Source organism: Chenopodium album, chromosome 24, assembly GCF_948465745.1.
Source record: "Chenopodium album chromosome 24, dcCheAlbu1.1, whole genome shotgun sequence".
NCBI lineage: Eukaryota > Viridiplantae > Streptophyta > Magnoliopsida > Caryophyllales > Amaranthaceae > Chenopodium > Chenopodium album.
The window spans coordinates 4,466,546-4,480,205 of record NC_137857.1 but is presented as its reverse complement, the minus strand read 5'-3'; the positions used below and the strand labels follow the sequence as shown (position 1 = coordinate 4,480,205).

The window sequence follows — 13,660 nt, the reverse complement described above, 5'->3', positions numbered from 1 at the left end:
CCTAATTTCCTTCTCTTATAAAATATTCATTTCAGTTCAGTTCAGTTCAGTTCAGTTCAGTTCAGTTCAGTTGAGTTCAGTTCAATCAGTTCAGTTCAGCTGAGTTCAGTTCAGTTCAGTTCAGTTCAGTTCAGTCAATGAGAACAGGCCCTTAAGTATTTATTTATTAATTCCAAACATTATTATGTAACCTTATAATTTAATTTAAACTTATCTATTTTATCTGATATATATGATTTTATTATCTAGTTCGATTTCATTGTATTCGATCTGGTTTTGTTATCTTAATTCGTTTTTATCTAATCTATATGATTCTGTTATCAATTTTGATTTCATTATATTTGATCTGGTTTTATTATCTTGATTCCTTCTTATCTAATTTGATTTATTTAATCTAATTGAATCCATATTATCTAATTTATTTTTTTTTAACTAATTTATCTAATCTGATTCGACATGTAATAAAAAAAATAATAAATTCCTAAAATAAGGAGAAATAAACAACTCCAACACCTCAAATTCCATTAGAGTTTAGTCAAATATGACCTTATCACACAACTCACAAGTTAAACATTTTGGTTGTTTGATATCTCTTGCTCTTGCTTATTATAGTTGAACTACTAATATAAGTTTGGTGCAACCTCATATAAAAATCCAAACACCCAATCATCATCACACTCCCTCCCAAAAATCAATTAAAAAAAAATCTTTTTTTTTTTTTATAATTTTTTTATTTATATATAAATCTAATAAATTAACATTACAATCATTCTCTTATTTCATAATTCATCACAACTTTGAATAAAAACCCACTATTTCAAACATTTTCCTCAAAATTCTCATTTCTCAATCAATAAAAAATGGATTTCCCCCACCACAACCACCACCACCCCGGCCGCTATGAAGAGAATTCCGATGAGTTTTCCCGGCCACCTTACCCACCTCCTTCTCAACCCCCTTTTCCTCACCCTCACCCCCAAACTTACCCACCTCCGCCACCCTCTTACGGCGGCTACGGCGGCGGCTCCGGCGCCGGAGCATACCCACATCCGGCGCCGGTCGCCGGAGTTTATCACACCTCCCATACACCCCACATGGAATCCCCAAACTACCCTCCACCCCATTTGGGTTCACCCCAAATGGGTTCATTTGGGTCTCAATCTCATCATGAATATGGTGGGTCCCATCACTTGGAATCCCCAAATTACCCTTCATATGGTCATCAATCTTCCTACAATGAATCTGAGAAACAAGGCCATGAAAGTGGGGGTGATGAACATAGGTTTAGGCCTCATATGCCTGGGTTTATTGCTCAGCATTTTCATCATTCTCCAAGTGATGTGAGTAGTCATGGACATGGGTATGAGTCTAATGAAGGGAGTGATTTAGAGGGGTATTTTAGGAATAAGCCTACTTATAAGATTTATAGCAAAGCTGGTGGTGATACTTATTCTGTTGCTATAAGGGATGGCAAGGTTGTTCTTGCTTATTCTGATCCTAATGATCCTACCCAGGTTTGTCATTTTTTAAATTATTTTTTTGGTGAAATTGGGTTGAAAATTGTTTGATTGTTGATTGATAGTTTAGAGAGTTATGTATGTGTATAGTTGAGTAATTTTTTGTGATCAGGTGATGAAAAGTTTCAATTTTTATTGTTTTGGGGATTTGGTTTGTGTTTGATTTTGTGATTTTGAGCTTGTTTTTGGTGATTTTGGTAGTTGGGATATTTAATTGTATATGTATGAGTATATAATATACATGGAATTAATTTGCCTATTTGATTTGTGTTTATAGAAGTATGGTGATGAGGGATTGAGAATAAGAAAAGATTGTGTAGCTATTGAGTATGGATTAGTCTTGTCTCTCGAAATCAAATTATAGGTTATAGTTTGATCAAACAATTAGTTGAATTTTTAGGTTGATTGGACTGTCAAATTTCAGTTTTGTGTTCAGGAGAAATTGATGAATAATCTATCTATTTTTTTGGTTTCGACTTTGATCATGCTTGGTTTCTTGGGATCTATGGACTTTTGATTTTAATGTTTGATTTTGTATGAATTGTTATTTCTGATACAGCACTGGTACAAGGATGAGAAGTTTAGCACCAAGGTGAAGGATGAAGATGGTTATCCAAGTTTTGCATTGGTGAACAAATCGACCGGGCAGGCTTTGAAACATTCAGCCTCTGCTCATCCGGTGAGTATTCTGCCGATTATTTTGCCATTTACATTTTTGTGCACAATTTAGTGAATCAAGATTCTCAAGAAATTTTTGGAACATGACATAGCTCAATACTGATATTTTTGATATTTGCTCTATGTACAAAGTATAGTACGCATTTAGTAGAAATTTAGTACGTGTCATTCGTAGTTAATCTGATGGGTTAGGAAGAATGGGTGTTCCTTTCCTCTGTAGTTGTGAACCTGTCTTGTGTGGTCGTGTGGAGACTGGCATAAACAAAAGATTTTGGAAATATCTACAAAGAAAAGGTCCTGATATCAACCTTTTTGGCTTGCTAGTCGACATGTATAATATATTACTCCGTAATAATTGTATATCATTATTGACAAAGGCTTTTTCTGTTATGCTTGTGACTTGTGATATAATAAATTGGTACCTTTTTTTTTATGTAAAAATCTAATTTGTGTTGTGTGATCAAATGGAAGTTATTATTTACGCCACTTTTTGCCTACGTCCATAGTTTCTCTGTAGAAACTGTTTTTCAGGTCCGTTAAACTTGATGAATATCTTTACTTTGTGCATGCATACCTGATTTCATTTCCATCATTTATTGATTCAAAGAGTCAATGTTGATATCAAAAAGCAAGAGATCATATAAACCTTTAAAGAGTATGTGTTCGTATGTTAATTTGCTTCTTTACAATCCTGAAAAGGGTCCCCAATTTTGCAATGGGTCAATGTCCAAGTTGTTTGATTCTCGTTAAAGTATGGTTAATCGTTGTGTTTTGCTCTTTGCTGTCTTCCATGATATAATGTGTGGAGTCCTGTTAGCATATTCCCTTGTAGTGGGACAGAATAGTTTGGTAGTGTGATTGATCTTGGAATATAATGCCTATATGACCTCTTCCATATCTTGCCCCATGTAGTTTTCAAACATATCTAATGTGGGGACTTATTGTGGGTCAAATGGAGACCCGAATCTTTTAATTCAAGGAATATATTTTTTGAACGATTACTTATTCGAAATCTGTATTACTTGGCAAACAGGATCACTGTAGTGTGCATTTGAACACAAGAATTTACTCAAACCTTAGAGTCTTGGACTTTCCTTTTAAAATTTACTGAAATGAAAATATTTTAACTGATCAAAATTGATTCACACAACTTAACTAGTGTTTTGGCTATATGCAGTTCCTGTTTTTTATGGAATTTTGCTGATTTTTATTGAATACAAGTATTATATATTTATTTGTTCAAGATAAAAAGATTTTGGCCTAAGCATTAACCACATAATTCTCATCTGAATGATTGACCAGGTGCATTTAGTCCCATACAAGCCTAATGTTTTGGATGAATCCATCCTGTGGACAGAGAGCAGAGATTTAGGTTCTGGTTTTAGAACTATCAGGATGGTGAACAATGTTCACCTGGTTTTGGATGCTTTCAATGGCGACAAGGATCATGGTGGAATCCATGAGGGCACAATTATTGCCCTATACAAACCCTGGAAAGGCGATAATCAGAATCAGCAATGGAAGCTTTACCCTCACTGTAAGTTTCTGCTGCTATCTATTGTATGTTCACTCAAAGCTGTTGCTTAACATCCAGGTTCCCAGTGGTTGTAAAGTATTCCCTCCATCCTCCTCAAACCATTCAATCAATAATACAGCCTGATTTCACTTAATTACGCGTTTTATGTGTTATTATCCTCTCCGGTAAGGGTATTAGGAAATTTGATAACTAAATTAATACAAAGAACTGTTTATGTAAAAGGTAACTTTCTCAGGACTAAGTAGTATCGAAGTATATGAGACTATTAATTCCTGTGGAAGTATATTGAATTTTTATTTTCCAAGGAATTGTTAAAACTGCATTGGTCTATTACATCAACCATTTGTTTAACTTGTTTGTTATATTGTATTGTGAAAAATTTAGCTAATGCATAGATTTGGTATCTGGTGTGAATTCAGGAGCTAAGCAGCTGGGAAGAATCGTGCTAGCCAAGAGTTACGGCTTTATCATATTTCGTATGCTATACTTGGTACAATCTATTATGTTTCTGTACAAACGATGCTGCTGTTGATAGCTTGCATATTTCTTGTAATGTTTGTGGATTGATACTTATACAACATGCTTTTGATGTATGTGCTGTGGACATGCTTTTGATGGTTTGAAAGAGAACATCTTTTTGTGGATAAAACATGAGTTTAGTATCAAACTCGAAGAGCCTCTATTATGCATCCGGGTGTAACGAGCAAGGTAATTTTGCTCAATTTGTGTCGTTTTGGCATTTGTTCTATACATTAGTCATACGACAGAGCCTCTATTATGCACTCAGTATATAGGTTTAGTTTGGTAGCTCAACATATTTTCTGTGCCCAGTTCTTGTTTATAGTGTTACTTTGGAGAACTCTGGTGTGGTGGTGTTATTTCCAAATCATGCCTCTGTAGTTAAGGAAAGCCCAAATACCATGGATCCTTTTCAAATATTGGACAATAAAATCCAGTCGCGGTCATTCTACCATAGCTCTGGATAATCGATGTGCTCTGTCGCATATTCTCTGCCTTAGTGCAACCACTCTAGATCATCAGATTACTCTTCTTGAGTGGCTGTCTTTCGTTCTCTCAAATCTAATATATATATACATATATATATATATATATATATATATATATATATATATATATATATATATATATATAGGGGAGTTTTTCCCCGAGTTTCTAGAGAGCCACTTAAGATTTTATTTTCTTAACGCGCCATGTAGGATTATAAATTTTAGTTGTACCCAATCAAATAAGAGATTATTATTTTCTTTTAGAATTAATTAATTCCAATGCCACGTAAACAAAATTGGCGAATGAGATTTTTAAATTTAAACTAATTAAATACGAAGTATAAATATTATCTTTTGATATTAGGAATTTTATTTAAATATGTAACAAATTTTAGTATATAAAAATATATAAAAAAAAAGTGTTTTGAAAAATTCAAAGAAATCGTGCGATGCACGGGCTTCATCTAGGATTTTTAGTCTTAACATGCTATTTCTACAAGTCTAGTAATTTCGTAAACTCAACCCTACCACGTACGTTTATGACAACATATAATGATCATATATAGTTTTAAACGACATTATATGACCCCGAGATGTATCCCTCAAGGCTTTTCACCACCGGGCTCCGAAACCTCAAAATTTAATCAAAAAGTGTGGATTATAGCATTCAATTTTGTAATTTTTTGACCATTTTTCGCCCGGAAATAAAGATTTTCCGAGATGTTTACCACTGTCCCTAATATCTTCTGGGAGTCCAATTAGGTCGGTGGAACCATCCAATATGCCCTTAAACAGTCGTTTTACCTGTTCACAACTTGTAGTGATTTCGTAAACTCAAGCCTACCACGTATGTTTATGACAACATATAATGATCATATATAGTTGTAAACGACATTATATGACCCCGAGATGTATCTCTTAGGGTGTCAAGACTTTTCGCCACCAGGCCCCGAAACCTCAAAATTTACTCAAAAAGCGTGGATTATATTGCCTTCAATTTTGTAATTTTTTGACCTTTTTCGCCCGGAAATAAAATTGCCGAGATTTTTACCAAGATCCCGAATACCCTCCGGAAGTCAAATTGGGTCGATGAAACCATAAAATATGCCCTTAAACTGTCATTTTACCCGTTCATAACTTGCAATAATTTCGTAATCTCAGCCCTACCACGTACGTTTATGGTAACATATAATGATCATACGTGGTTTCAAATGGCATTATATGACCCCTAGATGTATCTCTTAGGGTCTCAAGGCTTTTCACCACCGGGTCCCGAAACCTCAAATTTCCCCAAAAAGCATGAATTATAGCCTTCAATTTTGTAATTTTTAGACCTTTTTCGCCCGGAAATAAAAATTGCTGAGATGTTTTCCATGGTCCCTTATATCCTCCAGGAGTCCAATTGGGTCGGTGGAACCATCCAATTTGCCCTTAAACGGTCATTTTAACCGTTCACAACTTGCAATGATTTCGTAAACTCAAGCCCACCACGTTCGTTTATGACAAAATATAATGATCATATATGGTATCAAACAGCATTATATGACACCGAGATGTATCTCTTAGGGTCTCTAGGATTTTTTTCCACCGGGCCCAAAACCTCAAAATTTCCTAAAAAAGCGTGGATTGTAGCCTTCAATTTTGTAATTTTTTGACATTTTTTCGACGGAAAATAAAAATAGCCGAGATGTTTACCATGGTCCCTAATACACTCCGGAAGTCTAATTGGGTTGGTGGAACCATCCATTATGCCCTTAAACAGTCATTTTACCTGTTCATAACTTTAAGTGATTTCATAAACTCAAGCCTACCACGTACGTTTATGACAACATATGATGATCATATATAGTTTTAAACGGCATTATATGACCCCGAGATGTATCCCTTAGGGTGTCAAGGCTTTTCACCACCGGGCCCCGAAACCTCAAAATTTACTCAGAAAGTGTGGATTATAGCCTTTAATTTTGTAATTTTTTGACCTTTTATTAGCTCGGAAATAATATTTGCCGAGATGTTTACCATTGTCCCTAATATCCTCCGGGAGTCCAATTAGATCGGTGGAACCATCCAATATGCCCTTAAACAATCATTTTACCCGTTCACAACTTGAAGTGATTTCGTAAACTCAAGCCTACCACGTATACAACGTTATACGGAGTAATACTATTTGAATTACCTACTATTTGAATTACCTTTTCATTCCTTGCTCCATATGCTTTAGTTGTCCCAATAGTGGAACATTAATGAGTTTTGTCTTGTTGCATTCAAATAGTCCCTTTTCATTTTCTTGATTTTCTTTGATAGTCTAATGTATTGCTCTTGTGGAACATTGGTCTGATGTACACAACCAAGGGAATCATTGCAAGTTGTGAACAAATAGCTGGAGAGTAAGCTTTTCAAAACAAATAGGTAGTTTATAAGAGTAGGTTTAATATTAGTTGAGAGAATGTGCTGGAGAGAGATTTTATTTAGATACTAGGTTAGCTAGGGAAAAACCAAAAAATTTAGATGATCATAGGTTTATTGAAGTTGAGATGTTGAACTTTGATGGGGATGAAGTATATTTATTGATTAGATTACATGATTTGATTGTTAGCTTTTCGTAAAAGAGTGATGTTAGTTATAAATGGTATTTACTTAGTTTTGAAACTGTTGATGATAGAGCATTTTATATAAGCAAAATTATTCCCAATGTAAAAGTTATAATGCATTAGGAGGGTTGAGTAATGTAGCAATGGGCCTCTGCATGTCTATATAATGCATGTATATATATAATTTAACATAATTTGTTAATAAATAAATAATTTTAATATAATTTGTTTCATGTTAATTGAACCTACTTAAAAATATGCTAAATTAAACATGTTCATAGTACTCTTAATACCCATGTATCGCTCAAATTGTTTGATGTGATAATGACATTTTTTAAAAGCGTCGTCAAGCTAGTTGATTTTGTAAGCGGTAGAAGTTTAGGACTGTTTCATATATATATATGATAAATAAGGTATATAATTGTTCATGACACAAATGCTAGCAATTCTCTTACAGAATGACAAATTATTCATTCAAACTAGTGTCTCTATTTGAGTGGGTAAAGAGAATCTTTCTCCTATAATATGATATCAAATTTTGCCCATGACATCTGCACTAGAGTTGGGTGATCTCAATATAAAGAAAGAAAGGTCAAAATTGATGGAGAATAAGAGATCTCATATGGAGGAAGAGGGTTAATTTTTATTTTTTTCATGATAATATTTACTTGGAATTATTTGATAATGGTTAAATGTAACAAAATACCCATAAACCTAATTAGTCGTAGGGATTTTGTTCAAGTAAAAATCTTTTGGTCTATTTTTATTGAACACCGTTTGGTTGTTAAGCACTATCTCTCCTTTTTTTCCATAAATTTTTACTAATATTCAAGCTCAACAACTAAAATTATCCCAACCTATTGAAGTTATACACTGACCAATTCCCAATGAAAATTGGACATATTTCTAATGTGACGATTCGTGTGTCCAAAAAATTTCTGTTCAATATGGTGGTATTATTTGTGTTACGACTGCGCAAGTAACTAAATTTCTTGCTCATGCTGTTGATCTTGCCATGAAAAAGAAGATAAAAAAAACTCAGAATATATACGGACAGTTTGGATTTGGCAGAGATTTTGAATGGGGTGACGTTCTTACAAGATATTTTTTATATTTTATTTGGGTGAGTGATATAAATTACAGTAAATAAATTTCAATTTTTTATTATTTTTTAATTAGATCAGACAGATTTTAATTTTTTTTTTCTACAGAAAATTGTTGATGAAATTAATGCAATTAGAAGAATGGGAGGTGAAATTTTTACCCATGGAGGCCAATGAACTTGCGGATTTTGTAGCGAAAAAGCGTGATGCAATGTAGGGGTGAGCATGGGACGGATACTCGCACCGTTAGTACTAAAGGTTCGGGTACCCGATAACCAAAATCACTAAAAGTGATACCTATAACCGGAACCGATAAGCTCGGGTACCCGGATTTTCGGATCGGTTATCGGGTACTCAATAAAAAAATCCAATGATGATAATTAAACTTAATTATGTAGTTATTATGATATAATTTACAACTAATTAACAAAAATACCATATGATTTTGACCAAATTATTAATATTACTAGATGACGCCCGTGCGATGCACGGGTCGATCTATTTTTTTTTAAAGTAATATTTTTCATATTTATGTGTTTACATTTGTTATTTTATTAGTTGTACATAATATATTATTTTCTCCGTATTTGTTTTAAAATATTAGATAAAATTCATAATCTCAAAAGATAATATTTCGTATTTAATTGTTATTACCATTAAAATCTCATTGGTCAATTATGCTTATGTGGAACTTGAATTATTTATTGGATAAACTATAATTTTTAATCCTACGTAGCACGTTAGCTAATCTTATATTAGGTGGCATAATCCTATTGTAGCGTTTTAAAAATATTAATCCTATGTGGCGCTCTAATAATTTTTTAAAAATAAAAATCCTACGTGGCGCTCTAAAATCTTGGGAAAAAACTCCCCTTTATATATATATATATATATATATATATATATATATATATATATATATATATATATATATTAGATTAGATTTAATTGATGTAACCATTAAAATCTCATTGGTCAATTATGCTTATGTGGCACTTGAATTATTTATTGGATAAACTATAATTTATAATTCTACGTGGCACGTTAACTAATCTTATATTAGGTGGTATAATCCTATTGTAGTGTTTTAAAAATATTAATCCTATGTGGCGCTCTAATAATTTTTTTAAAATAAAAATCCTACGTGGCGCTCTAAAATCTTGGGAAAAAACTCCCCTTTATATATATATATATATATATATATATATATATATATATATATATATATATATATATATATATATATATATATATATATATATATATATATATATATATATATATATATATTAGATTTAATTGATGTGACCATTAAAATCTCATTGGTCAATTATGCTTATGTGGCACTTGAATTATTTAATGGATAATCTATAATTTATAATTCTACGTGGCACGTTAACTAATCTTATATTAGGTGGTATAATCCTATTGTAGCGTTTTAAAAATATTAATCCTATGTGGCGCTCTAATAATTTTTTAAAAATAAAAATCCTACGTGGCGCTCTAAAATCTTGGGAAAAACTCCCCTTTATATATATATATTAGATTACTAATCATTGATATCATAAAGTGATTATGAAGTAAAGTAAAAGTTTAGATTTATATTAATAGATTTAGGTAGGGGAAAAAAAGCAAAAAAAATGCTTATCGGATCTGATCGAGTAACCGTTAATTTCCTAACAAAGCGTGGATTGTAGCCTTCAATTTTGTAATTTTTTGACCTTTTTTCGCCCGAAAATAAAAATAGCCGCGATGTTTACCATGGTCCCTAATACACTCCTAAAGTCTAATTGGGTCGGTGGAACCATCCATTATGCCCTTAAACGGTCATTTTACCCGTTCATAACTTTCAGTGATTTCGTAAACTCAAGTCTACCACGTACGTTTATGACAACATATAATGATCATATATGGTTTTAAATGGCATTATATGACCCTGAGATGTATCTCTTAGGGTCTCAAGGCTTTTCGCCACCAGGCCCCAAACCTCAAAATTTACTCAAAAAGCGTGGATTATAACCTTTAATTTTGTAATTTTTTTGACCTTTTTTTGCCTTGAAATAAATTTGCCGAGATGTTTTCCATGGTCCCTAATATCCTCCGGGAGTCCAATTAGGTCAGTGGAACCATCCAATTTGCCCTTAAACGGTCATTTTACCCGTTCACGACTTGTAGTGATTTCGTAAATTAAACTCAAGCCTACCACGTACGTTTATGACAACATATAATGATCATATATGGTTTCAAACGGTATTATATGACCCCTAGATGTATCCCTTAGGGTCTCAAGGCTTTCGCCACCGGGCCCCAAAACCTCAAAATTTCCTCATAGAGCGTGAATTATAGCCTTCAATTTTGTAATTTTTAGACTTTTTTCGCCCGGAAATAAAAATTGCCGAGATGTTTTCCATGGTCCCTTATATCCTCCGGGAGTGGAATTGGGCCGGTGGAACCATAAAATATCCCCTTAAACTGTCATTTTACCCGTTCATAACTTGTAGTAATTTCGTAAACTCAACCCTACCATGTACGTTTATGACAAAATATAATGATCATATATGTTATCAAACGGCATTATATGTGTAGACACTTAAAAAAGTCTCCCCAAAACCAAACCCGAAGATGAACAACATTTCACCGCCATTATTGGTCGGGTTGAAGATTTAATTTCGGGAGTGCTTAAATTGATATTCAATCAAATTCAGTTCATCAAATAGTCAACGGATCAGTCCTAATGTTTAGTCAAAGCATAGTTCCTTTTATATATATTTATATTTTGGCCCAAACCTTTGTTTTATTCATTTCACATTATTATTTTAGCCCAATTAATAAATAATAAACCTAAATAGCCCGAAATTATGAAGCGGCACTTAAAAATGCTGAATGTAATTAGGGTTAAAATGTTTTTGGGCGGATAAATGGAAACAAGGCTCCCCGCGTCACGGGGATCACTGCCGTGTCATGGTAGGAATTCCCGTGTCATGGTGCCTTTCTTATGACACTGGGCAGCTCCATGTCCTTTCCGCGTAAACCCTTCACGCGTTTTATCTCCCATAGCCTAATTATTTCACGCGTCTCACAATAGTCTATCGTGTCACGGTATCTTCTGCCGTGTCGCGGTAGAACCTGCCGTGTCACTGTAGGTTTTTTAAGGTTTTATTCATTTTTAGGGTTCCATTTGTTCCCTCTACTCATTTTCCCTATACATACCCCCTCATTTCTGATGTTCGGGGCATCAATCAATGCTCTCATTCTCTCTTCTATGCTCTAGCCTAAACACTAGCCTACCCTATTCTCTCAAAATTCCTTCCCTAAGCACTTCCAGGAGTCTGTACTTTACCCAGGTTCTGTCCTTAAACCACGGCGTGAAAGGTAGAATTGTTTGAGGTTTTGACCCCAAATCAACTCTATTTAATTTCATTTTAATTATTGTTTTATTAATTTTCCTTGAAGTTACTAATGCGTTTATTGTTTTTATTATTGCAAGCAAACAAAATCAAAGTAAGGAATTATGTTCCTTTTATTTCTATTATTTTTCTAACGATTTATATTGTTGGATTTATTGTTGAATAGCTTCCAATATTAATGTTGATTTTAATCTATATTTTTTGATCACCATATTGCATGTTTAAAGGGAACACAAAGTATTGCAAGCCGTACCCAACGTTTCTTCAGTCGGAGGAGATGACGATGACGATAAAGACAACGATGACGATGATGACAACAATGGTGTCTCCCCCTGTAGGCTAACAAATACAAATCATGTAATCTAATGAATAAATCTACTCCATCCCCATCAAAGTTCAACATCTCAACTTCAATAAACCTATGATCATCTAATTTTTTTTTGGTTTTTCCCTAGCTAACCTAACATCTAAATAAAATCTCTCTCCAGCATAATTTTAAATTTCTTAAGATAGCTCTATATTAACTCATAAAATGTCCATATAACTTACATACATAGCCCATTTTGTTATAAACCTATATACATTAAGAATACTAAGGGCCTGTTCACATTTACTTAATTTCAGTTCAGTTCAGTTCAGTTTAGCTCCAATCAGTTCAGTTCAGCTTCAATCAGCTCAGCTCCTAATTTCCCCATCTCATAAGATATTCATTTCAGCTCAGTTCAATTCAGTTCAGTTCAGCTCCAATCAGTTCAGTTCAGTTCAGCTCCAATCAGTTCAATTCAGTATATGTGAACATGCCATAAGAAGGAAAAGTCAAAGCTAGTACTGTATTGAATCAACTCCAAGTGACCTATCACACTTACAATATGCCATTATTGATCTTCTATGTAAATTATACTCCGTAATCTACTCAAAGTTCTCTCTATTATTGAACCTTTGTAAGATTTTGATATTTTCATGTAATATAACTTGACTTACATATTTGTTTAATATTAAGGGGCGTTTGGGTAGTGAATTTTTTGGATTGGAAACGGATTTGATTAAACCGACACCATTATCGTGTATTTGGTTAGAAGACATGGTAACAATTATCATTACTTAAGGGTAATGGTTACTCCATACGTGTTACCTCTCAAAAACTTAGGATAACAAATATCATTACCCTCTTCTTAATACCATATCCATGGTTAAACCAAATAAATAAAAAGGTGATAGTTAAATGATTAGTTTTTTCCCCTTTTATTTGTTTTCTTTCCACTCCATTTCCATTATTCGAACCAAACGCCCAGCAAATTGCAATTTACAAACCAATAAATAAAAACGAAGACAAAATGCTACGAGTAGTATAAGTGTCTAACACGAGTAGTTCATAAACTGGGCTAAAAAGTTTGTTAAAGAGAGAGTTGGGCCATCTAAAATGGGCTAAAGAGGGAGTTGCCACAACGGCTACAAATTACAATCCCACATATCCACTTGCCCGCATCAAAGTCATAATTCATAAACCCACAAATCACCGTCCACGGTTGCGTCGTGTAGAGAGAAAAACCAAAACCCAGTTTTTTTTTTTTTTTTTTTAAACCCAGTTAATCCGAAACTTCAACTTCAAGCATGCAAACAATTACTTTTTTTTCCCCTGTTTTTTTTTTTTAAAAATCTGAAATTCAGAAATGAACAGATTTTTTGAAAACGGCAATCACAAATGGTTGAAATTTTAGGGTTTGTGAGAAATTGAAATCAGTTAAGTAATTTGGGCTTATTGTTTTTGAGGAGTGGGCTGGCTGCCTGGCTATTATGTTTCTCAGGACATGTTGGCGATG

The 13,660-nt window shown here is 33.5% G+C and overlaps 1 protein-coding gene across 1 annotated transcript; it reads left to right on the top strand.

The window, feature by feature from the left end:
- Positions 1–659: 659 nt before the first annotated feature.
- Positions 660–4,381, top strand: LOC145611874 (ricin B-like lectin EULS3). The gene is made up of 4 exons (XM_081667255.1): positions 660–1,514; positions 2,077–2,196; positions 3,498–3,732; positions 4,152–4,381. Coding segments are annotated over exons 1-4 (1,011 nt in total). The 5' UTR covers positions 660–860; the 3' UTR covers positions 4,154–4,381.
- Positions 4,382–13,660: the final 9,279 nt, after the last annotated feature.

Excerpts from the sequence above, each read along its gene's own strand:
- LOC145611874 (XM_081667255.1), top strand. The coding sequence starts at position 861 with ATGGATTTCCCCCACCACAACCACCACCACCCCGGCCGCTATGAAGAG. Across the intron at positions 1,515-2,076 it reads ATCCTAATGATCCTACCCAG|CACTGGTACAAGGATGAGAA; the intron begins GTTTGTCATTTT and ends TTTCTGATACAG. Across the intron at positions 2,197-3,497 it reads ATTCAGCCTCTGCTCATCCG|GTGCATTTAGTCCCATACAA; the intron begins GTGAGTATTCTG and ends ATGATTGACCAG.